Here is a 10,555-nt window from a genome sequence, read left to right as displayed (position 1 = left end):
AACCACTGAGGTTCTAAAGATGAAACTTATATGAAAAATTTTTCAGGTATAGTAAATTCAATTGTGTTTAAATGACACCCCCCCCCCCCCCCCCCCCCGGTAGGGTGGGGCTACAAATTGATGATCAAAGTTTTACATTAGAATATATATCAAAATTTTTTTACTCTTGAACCTTTGGGCTTGAAAAGATGAAGCATATATGAAAACATCACAATCACACATTACATTCAAGTTTGTTCAAATTATTATCCAGGGGGGTAGGGCCTGGCCATTGTTGACCATACCATCAAAATTTTGCATAGGAATATACTGTATACACGGTTATTTTTGCCCTTTCACACTTGCAAATAATTTTGCCCAGTTTTAAATTCGCCCAGTCATAGTTTTGTTTAAAATATTATATTGTATTCTATGAATTTGCCCCCGTTATAAATTCATCCTATTGATAACAGGGCGAAAGGGGCATAAATGAAACAGGAGTGAAAATTTCCCTGTATACAGTATTAAAAAAGCCTTGAAACATCTTCTCGAGAAAAGCAAAGTGATGATTAGTTAGCCCATTGGCGTCTTTTTAAATTATTTCATTCATTTATTTCCTTTAGATGGCAAAGCGTAACAGTTTGACAGGCAGAACAAAAAGAGAGAGAGACAGGTTAAGAAAGAGGAAGAAAAGTGAAGAATGCAAAATCACTTCAAAGTCCACTGTAAATGAAACGCAGAAAGACTCCACTAAACCAGATCTGAAGGATACAGAATTTTTATCCAGCAGCACTGATAGGCATGTCTACAAGCATTTAGACACACAAGAAGAAAGAAAACTGGCCAGAGTCCAGGCCTCTCTTTATGAGAAAATGGACTCAAAGGCCCTGAGGCAATCATCTCCTCAGGGAAGTCGTCTGTTTGTCGATAACGCTGACAAGGCACTGTCCCCTGACTCCCCAGCGTGGGTTTGTACTCCAGCGAGAGTACCTGAGCATGATGATGGCTTTAAGCCTAGCTCAGCAGGTCAGGCGCAGCTGAATTTGTTGGGTGACAAATTCAGCAGGAATTCAAATGATGAATGTTTTATGGACAGTTCAAAGAATGATATAAAGATTGTTACAAGTGGAAAAACAGACAGTTATTACAATGATAGAAAGGATGTTAATAATGTTAACTCTGCTATAAATGCTGAGAGTTGTACAGTGCAAAGATTGATTTCTTTAGATGGATGCCCAAGTTGTAATCAAGAAAACAAATGTATCTGTCCAATTTCTGTTCAAGGTTCATATCATCAAGGAGATCCTTTGTTTGGAGACACAGCTGGTAGTCAATGTGTAGCTAATTGCTTATCAGGTATGGCATATCATAAAATCAAGAGCTCTAAATGCTGGAAAAAAGAAGACATGGACAAAATTCTGCAGACTGGTAATGAGTTGTATATGTTTTTACAATGTAGCTCTACAGTCAATAATAGGTTTCTGTTAGTTGATGAATTACCTCATTTGTTTGAGTGTTTCAATGAAAGTTATGAATTTCATAGAAAAGAACCAATTCCTAGTATCATTTACTTGTCAGGGGATGAACCAAATTACCATGATTTTGCCGCCTATCCACTCACAGATGCTCTAAAAATGGCATTAAATGACACAGATGGTTGTTTTATATGCTTCGGGGGAAACTCATTATTGGTTGGCAAAACAGATGAGGGGTATTTCTTGTTCGATTCTCATTCCAGATGTCAGAAAGGTTTGCTTAGTGTTGATGGTAAAAGCACAAGAGTACTGTATAACAGTATCAAGCAAATATATTTCCACTTAGAGTCTCTAGCTGTATCTTTAGGATTCTCTAGAATTGTTGATTGTGAAATAACAGGGGTGATTTGCACTGCAAGATCAAACATGACTGAAGTTGATTTTATTGGTCTCAGTGAAACTTTGATGGGAAATGTAACAAGTATTTCTGAGAGGCAGAATGATACTTTGTCTGGAAATAAAGGAACACATGCTCAAAATACTGATGACAGTGTACTGTATGTTACATCTGAATATCAGAAACTGAGATTCCATCCACTCACAATTCAAGAGACAAAAGAAATTTGTAACCAGTTAGAATTACCTGATCAAAAAACTGATAATGATCTTGAATCTAACTATGACCAAGAATTGAAAGCTCCGTCAAAAGTCAAAGAAATTGACGCTGATGGGAATTGCTTTTTCAGAGCTGTGTCATATTGTGTCACCCATTCTGAAGACTTTCACATGCAGATTCGACAAATGATATGCGAACATATGCTTCAGAATCAACATCTCTTTCAGTCTTATCTCAGGCAAGGTGATAGCTCTGTAAAGTCTCATTTGTCTTCAACTCAGATGATAAGAGAAGGCACATGGGCAACAGAAATAGAAATTGTAGCCGTTTCACATCTTTTAGAATTGGACATTTACACTTACAGTGATAATCGTTGGGTGAAATATTCAGCTGCAAATACACACCAATCTTTGTCAAAGAGAAAGGGATCTATTTACTTGGAACACAAGCATGGAAATCATTACAATGTAGTATTAGCTACATCAAATTCAGCTTCACAAAGGAAAGAGGGTGTTGTAACCAAAGTAGGACAATATAATAGTGAAGGTAACCACAGAATACACAAACAGCAGCACAATTTGAATCACAGAATGGATCATATGTTCCACATAGAAAGTAGAAGGAGAAATGATAGGAAAAGGTATAGGGAAAATTATGCAAGGAGAAATAAGAAACTCAATGATGCAAGCATTAGGTATCAGAAAGACAAGGCATACAGAGAAAAATGTAAAATAGCTAGCAAAAAAAGATATGTAAATAACATATCTTACAAAGAAAAAACCATTGCTAGAAGTAAGATTATGCATAAAAAGAGAGCCACAAATGATGAACTCAGAAAAAGAGCCTCACAATCAGTAGTTAAAAAATACAGATCAGATAGGACCTACAGGAACAAACTAAAACAAAGAAGTTTGGAAAAGTACAGAACAAATGTGCATCATAGAGAAAGAATGAAAACTCGGAGTATTGTGAAATACAAAAATAATGAAGTCTTTAAGAACAAGCTTAAAGAACAAAGTATCAAGAAATACAGAACAAATGAATCATTCAGAAATATAGTAAAGTCTACAGGGAAAAAAAACTATCACACAAAAGCTGAAGTCAAAGATGCAAAGAAAGAAAATGTTCAAAAGCAAAGAATAAAAGCAAAATCAGACTTACCAAATGAAGATAAAATTGAAATGCTGTTTAAGCAGAATTCATCCAAAGGTATTGATTATATTTGCTGCTGTTGTTCTCGTTTACTATTTGAAAACCAAGTACAACGTTGCGAGCATCAAATGTATGAGAAAAGTTCCATAGCAGCTTCAATTGCTCATGATTGTATTCAAGAAAAGTATTTGCATGCTTGTTCAGAGAGCTGTCAGAGAAATTGCACAAAGTCATCATTGTGGATATGCTATACATGTCATCGGAAAATTTTGAGTGGTAAAATGCCCGCAGAAGCAGCTGCTAATGACATGTTCCTTGAAGACATTCCAGAAGAACTGAGCCATTTAAATAGTTTAGAACAACATTTAGTTGCATTACATATACCATTCATGAAAGTAATGGCTCTACCACAGGGTGGACAAAAAAATGTTCATGGTCCAGTTGTTTGTGTTCCATCTGATATGAAAAAAACAACAAGTTTACCAATCACAGTTGATGACAATGCATTGCTTCGAGTAAAACTAAAAAGAAAGCTAAATTATAAGGGCTATTTTGAATATCAATTTGTCAAACCTAAACATATAAAAGAAGCAATCATGTTTCTAAAGGAGAACAATCAATGGTATAAAGACATTGTCTTTGATTCACAGTGGGAGGAAAGTAGCAAAGATTTGCTGCAAAGTGATGACATTGAAGGTAAATGTGAAGAGGATTCAAAAAACCCAGATGAAGATGTAGAAACTCCAATGATAGCAATGGATACATGTTTACAACCTGTGGATATTCGCCAAGATGTACTTGATCATTATTTTGATGATATATACAATATAGCACCAGGAGAAGGAAAAAACCCAATTCGAATGTTACAAGAAGAGGGAAATGAAGCAAAAACATTTCCATGTTTGTTCCCAAGTGGAAAATTTGCATGGGATGAAAGTAGAAAAGTCAAAATATCCCTCTCTAGATACTTTAACAACAGATTGATGAATGAAGACAATCGCTTTGCAAAAGATACAAATTACATATTTTTTAGCCAGTATATGTCCGAACTCAACCAGGTTATTGAGAAAACTCAAATATCAATGCGCAAATCATTCTCAAAATTTAAATGTGGGAAGCAGATTACATCAGACATGTTAGGCGATCCAAGTGTTCTTTCACAGCTATTGAGAAGTGATGAAGCATTAAGGTTCATGCAGCCAATTAGAGGTACGCCAGCATATTGGTCAGTTGCACAAAAGGATTTATTTGCTATGCTTAGACAGTTAGGGATACCAACGTGGTTTTGCTCGTTTTCTGCAGCTGAGTTCAGGTGGAATGACACTATCAATACAATACTTACTCAACAAAATGACAACAGAGATCCAAAGCAACTAGATTGGTCTGAAAAATGTGAAATACTCAGAAGTAATCCAGTGACAGTAGCCAGGATGTTTGAGCATAGATTTCATGTCTTTCAAAGAGATGTTATCTTATCACCTTCACAGCCTATTGGAAAAGTTGTTGATTTCTTTCACAGAGTTGAATTCCAACAGCGTGGCTCACCACATATGCATTGCTTGTACTGGGTAGAAAATGCACCAAAATTTGGCGAAAATGATGAGGAAAGCATATGTAATTTTGTAGACCAATATGTATCTTGTGCAGTGCCATCAATCAATCAGCCAGATTTACGGAAAATAGTCCTTGATGTGCAACAACACAGTAAAACCCATTCAAAATCATGCAGGAAAAAAGGGACTGAATGCAGATTTAACTTTCCGAGACCACCATCACAAAGAACGTTCATAAATAAACCTGCGGATGAAGACAATGATCAAAATTGTTCATCAGAAAATAGTGGGCCAAAGATTAGCAAAACCCAAGCAAAGGAAATTTTGCTTCGAGTGTGGAATCATTTACTAGACGAAGCTAATGCAAACAAATCTGCATCTGACATATTCAATGACCTTGAATTAACCCAAGACCTTTATGAACTAGCACACAATAAAGTGACAGCCAAAACAGCTATGGTTCTGAAAAGAAACCCACATGAAGTATGGACAAATCAATATAATCCATGTCTTCTGAAGTGTTGGGATGCAAATATGGATATACAATATGTTTTAGATCCGTTCAGCTGCATAGTTTACATTGTGTCATATATATCAAAAGCTGAAAGAGAAATGGGTATGCTCCTAAAACAAACTAAAATTGAAGCTGAAGAAGGAAATCTCAATGCCCGTGACACAATGAAAAAAATTGGATCTGCATACCTGCATCACAGGGAAGTAAGTGCCCAGGAGGCTGTGTACAGAGTTTGTAACTTAAAAATGAAGGAGTGTTCTAGAAAAATTGTATTTATACCTGTTGGTGACAACCCAACCCGCCTTAGTAAACCTCTTTCTCAAATGAAAAGGAAAAAATATGAAGGAAATGCTCAAAAATGTGATGATGATGATGACGACGATGACGAAGAGAGTATTTGGATGACAAATATTATAGAACGATATGAAAATCGACCAGACAGTGATAAGTTTCAAGGGATGTGTCTAGCACAGTTCTGTTCAGAGTTCAGAGTTCTATCAAAATCCCAAGTGCCAAAAGGACCAAATGAGTCTGTGTATGAGCTGCAGAATGGAAAAGGTTTTATACAGCAGAGAACAAGAACAAATCCAGCTGTGATCAGATACCCAAGGTTCAGCTCAGAAAAATCATCAGAAAAGTATTATCAGTCTTTACTGCAACTTTATTTGCCACACAGGAAAGAGGAACAACTAAAACCCAAAGGTTTTGACTTGTACATGTCTTTTTATGAAAAGGGACATATCCGAATGTCTAAGAAAAGGAAATTGCAATCTGTAAAATCTATTGTGGATGCAAATCGAGCTTGTTTTGCTAAAAATGAAGATGTCGTTAACTCCGCTCAAGAAGTATTTGACATGGTCGGTGAACCAGAAGATGCATGGGCCCAACTCTGTCCAGAGACTGAAGTGAGCAGAAAAGAATGTATGTCAACAAGAAAAAGACCAGATTTGCAGGAAAATGACCATAATGATGTGCTCCCTGATATTGACAATGTATTTCCCACAGAAAATCTCTCATATGTAGTTCAGCAAAGTAATAGCACAAAGCAGGAAATATTACCAGTTCTGCAATCCTTGAATGAAACACAAAAGAAAATATTTTATCATGTGCGAGATTGGTGTCTAAAAAGAGTCGCAGGTGAAGAAATTGATCCACTTCATATTTTTGTTACTGGTGGAGCTGGAACAGGGAAAAGCCATCTGATAAAAGCTGTCCATTTTGAAGCAGAACGTTTGTTCAGTAAAAATCTTCCATCACCAGATTGTGTTTCCGTAGTCTTAACAGCATTCACGGGCACAGCAGCTTTTAATATTGGTGGAAACACAATACATAAAGTTTTTGCATTGACAAAATTTTTACCACTCCCGTATGAACCACAGAATGAACAGAGTCTTAGTACTCTTAGAGTCAAACTGGAATCGCTACAAATCCTTGTCATTGATGAAGTGTCAATGGTATATAAGAGGCTCCTTTACTATGTGCATGAAAGACTTGTTCAAATTAAAAAATGCAAAAAGCCCTTTGGAGGAGTTACAGTTCTAGCTGTTGGTGATTTCTTTCAACTACCACCAGTAAAGCAATCAAAAAATGAACGTCTATACAAAGAAAATGGATCATATCCTGATGATCACTGGCTAGAACTTTTTAAACTTGTTGAATTAAATGAAGTGATGAGGCAGCGTGAAGATGTTCCATTTGCAATGTTTCTAAACACTTTACGCATACGAACAAAGGAGGAAAACTTGTCAGAGGAAACCAAACATATGCTGAAGAATTGTATTAGAGATGGTCCAGAAGATGCTTTGCATGTATATTCAACAAATGATGAGGTGAATAACTTCAATCTGTCTATGCTGAAAAAGACATCTGAAGAACTTGTTGAAATTGATGCATTAGACTATCAGAAAGACAAAACAACTGGAAAACTTTCACTAAGAGAGAGTCCCTTATCAAGTACCAAGTTAGACGGACTAAGTGCTTCCATCCTTCTTTCAGTAAATGCAAGAGTTATGCTTATAAGAAACATCAATGTAGATGATGGGTTGGTCAATGGTGTAATGGGTAATATCTCACACTTTCTGACAGAACACAAAAATGGAAAATCTTCTATCAAAGCAATAGGTGTTCAATTTGATAACAAAAATGTTGGAAAAAAAACAGGGAAAAGTGCTGCAAATGGGCACATAGTTCTCATAGAGAGAATAGAAGAAGAAGTCAAAGTAAACAAATCAAAAAGTGTTGTTCGTCACCAGTTTCCATTAAAGTTATCCTGGGCGTGCACAGCCCATAAAGTGCAAGGTATGACAGCAGACCAAATTGTTGTTAATTTAGACAAGTCATTCTCCCCTGGACAGGCATATGTTGCACTAAGTCGAGTAACATCTTTGAGAGGGCTTTTTATAGAGACAGCAGATGAGGCACTCCTAGAAAAGAAGATACATGCTGATGCCGATGTTAAATCATCAATTGAAAAAATGCCACTTTTGTTTCCAGTCCAAAATGAAGGATCAAGTTTGCTAAGTTGTACAAAGATCATCTTACACAATATTCAAAGTTTAGCTGGAAATTTTGAAAATCTGAAACATGATTGTCGCTTTTGGAATGCTGATATCCTGTGTTTAACAGAAACATGGCTGACACAAGGTCAAGATACAGCAAACTTTCAAATTGAGGATTACAATTTCTGTCATATATCGAGAGCAGAGTCATATAATAGTGAGAATTGTAAAACAGATAGATTACGTACATCAAACGGTGGAGGTGTTGCAGTGTACAGCAGAAAAAGCTCAAATGCTGTAATAATTCCAATTTGTGGGAAAAACATAGAGTGTATAGCTTTAAAGCTAATACAAGAGCAAGTAATTTTGGTGAATATTTACAGACCTTCTGTCTTGCCAGCCAAAGACTTCTTGATAGCATTAGAAAATGTGATGAAATCAGTATTATTACCAAATTACAGAGGCATCATACTTGGGGATTTCAATGAGAATGCAAAAATTGGTGGACCAGTACAAAAGTTCATGTTTGAGAAAGGCTTTACACAAGTTGTAAGTTTCCCCACAACTGAGCAGCAAACTGTACTAGATTTGGTGTACACAACATGTCCATTGGAACTTGAGACATTTAAGGTACCCACATACTACAGCTATCATGAAGCAGTGTTAGTCAACCTGAAAAAGTAAATCCATTTGACAGAACCATCACAACGATTAAGATGAACCCTTGGTTCATATCGGTAAACTTTAAATAGAACAAAATCTTTATATTTAACATACACTGGTAGTATGATGACATTATCTGTAAGCTGCACAATTCTAGAATCCAATTACCGGTAGTTGAATATTTAGCAGTAGAATTTTATAGATCTATATATTTTTGATGAGGAAAACGGTGATTGTTTATCATGTTAAAGTTTTTCTGTGCATCGTCTAGAAAATATCCTGTCAGATTTTATGTATATATGAAGCGGACAAATCCCACAAAAGTATATAACTGAAATGATACCTGAACAACTTTCGATATATTGTTTCAAACTTAACTGTGTGATAGCACATATATGATCAGTGAAAATAAATGCTACAATACATACATAACATAGTACTATAGAACTTATTAAAAATTTGTCATCACCTGTTTCCACAACCTGTGAAAGCTTATCTTATCGACTTTTCAATTCATTACTTGGTGTTAAGAATTCATGTTTAATTTTCCCAGTGCCCACCGGAAACCATGCCTAGTAAACTAGTTTTAAAGCCAAAAAAGGAGCGTAGGTCATATACCCGGTAGATTGGGTAGGCAAAACCGGGCCGTGACAAATTAAAAGTAGGGGCAGATCGAGATTGTTTTTTCTTACAACTCCGATTTCATACTTTTTTGATCGAGCTGTAATTTTACAAAATTTATATTTGCTGCTAAATTACCATAAATATACTTCCTATAGTAGAGTTTAACGGCGATTATTGATTTTCAAGTCGGTAAAATCAAAAATGACCTGAGTTGGCAGTTTCCCCAACTTTTCCAGACATATTCTGCAAAATATCCATAAAATTATGAAAAAATCTGGTGTTTCAGGTCATATATCAACTATAAATTAACAGTTCCTTTTGTTTATTATTGTAATATTTACATAAATATATATTACATGTTTAAAAAAAACCCGGGTCATAAATATCGGATTCGATCACCTGCGACAAACTAGAAAATTTCGGATTAGTTATACAAGTTACTAATGTTTGTGTCCAGGAAAACACCCGTCCATTTATTGGAAACTTGTTTTGAATAATTACAATATATAATTCATTTAATGGAAATTCGCAGTTGCACAATTAATGTAAAATCCTTCTCAATCGTTTTAAATAATTAAATTATACACAGCTGTTTTGATATATTTGAGCAATGCAAAATTGGTTTACCTTATGATATCATTTTCTTTTTTTTATTGCATAAAATGCTGGGAAGAAGTTATATCCTGATATTAAAAATAAATAAAATATCAAAGTGACACCTTTTGACAATAATCCTATTATAATAAGTTAAGTTGATATTCAGGCTGCCTTTTATTTTCCGTCTTTGGAGTTAACTTCCTTTAAGTAGATTAAAGAAATTAAAGCAAAAATAACTTCAACAAAACTTCAATCATATCATCCAAATAAATAAAAAAAAAGGCTTTTCTGAGGATACCTCCACGTGGTTAGAGCTGGGCAATGTCACAAGTGTCAAAAGTGATAGCTAACATCCTCCAATAATTTAATACAATTATTATTATTATTAAATTAACGCAATTACATTCACATGTGAATAGAGTAATGTATAATTTATTTTTTCTCTCATCAGAGCGCACTATGAAATTTTGCAACCAGAGAATTTCTGTATGCATAAATATACAGGAAACTCAGAACACAAAGAGTTAAACTAATGGAGTTGTTTTATTCAATAACAGTGATCTTTCCTTCCAAAACAATTTAAAAAGTTATCACTTACTTTTAAAAACATGTTCTTAAATATTTTCTTACGTAATGCAACATCAGAGGTAGACAATTGTATCTTTTCTCATCATTTTATCAATGTTACTAAACAGCACTGATTTCTGCCCATAAATAGACTATACACTTTGAAAATAAACATGTACTTTTTGTTAATGAAAAAATCTCAAAATGAATAACTTTTAGATATATAATTTTATCACCAAACCCAAAAAGCATATTTTGTTAGCATCTGTTATAGATTACACCTTTTTACATAGCCATGAAAGTAATTTTTTATGCTT

General features: G+C 34.9%; 1 protein-coding gene across 1 annotated transcript; it reads left to right on the top strand.

Moving 5' to 3' along the window:
* The first annotated feature begins 602 nt into the window (after positions 1-602).
* Positions 603-8,471, top strand: LOC134272699 (uncharacterized). The gene has a single exon (XM_062754906.1). It carries the CDS (start codon positions 603-605, stop codon positions 8,469-8,471), a length of 7,869 nt encoding a protein of 2,622 aa, XP_062610890.1.
* Positions 8,472-10,555: the final 2,084 nt, after the last annotated feature.

Source organism: Saccostrea cucullata, unplaced genomic scaffold, assembly GCF_032062105.1.
Source record: "Saccostrea cucullata isolate Sc308-1 unplaced genomic scaffold, CSIRO_AGI_Scuc_v1 ctg1061, whole genome shotgun sequence".
NCBI classification, from domain to species: domain Eukaryota; kingdom Metazoa; phylum Mollusca; class Bivalvia; order Ostreida; family Ostreidae; genus Saccostrea; species Saccostrea cuccullata.
The sequence above is the reverse complement of the archived record's forward strand: the minus strand, read 5'-3'. Positions and strand labels throughout refer to the sequence as shown.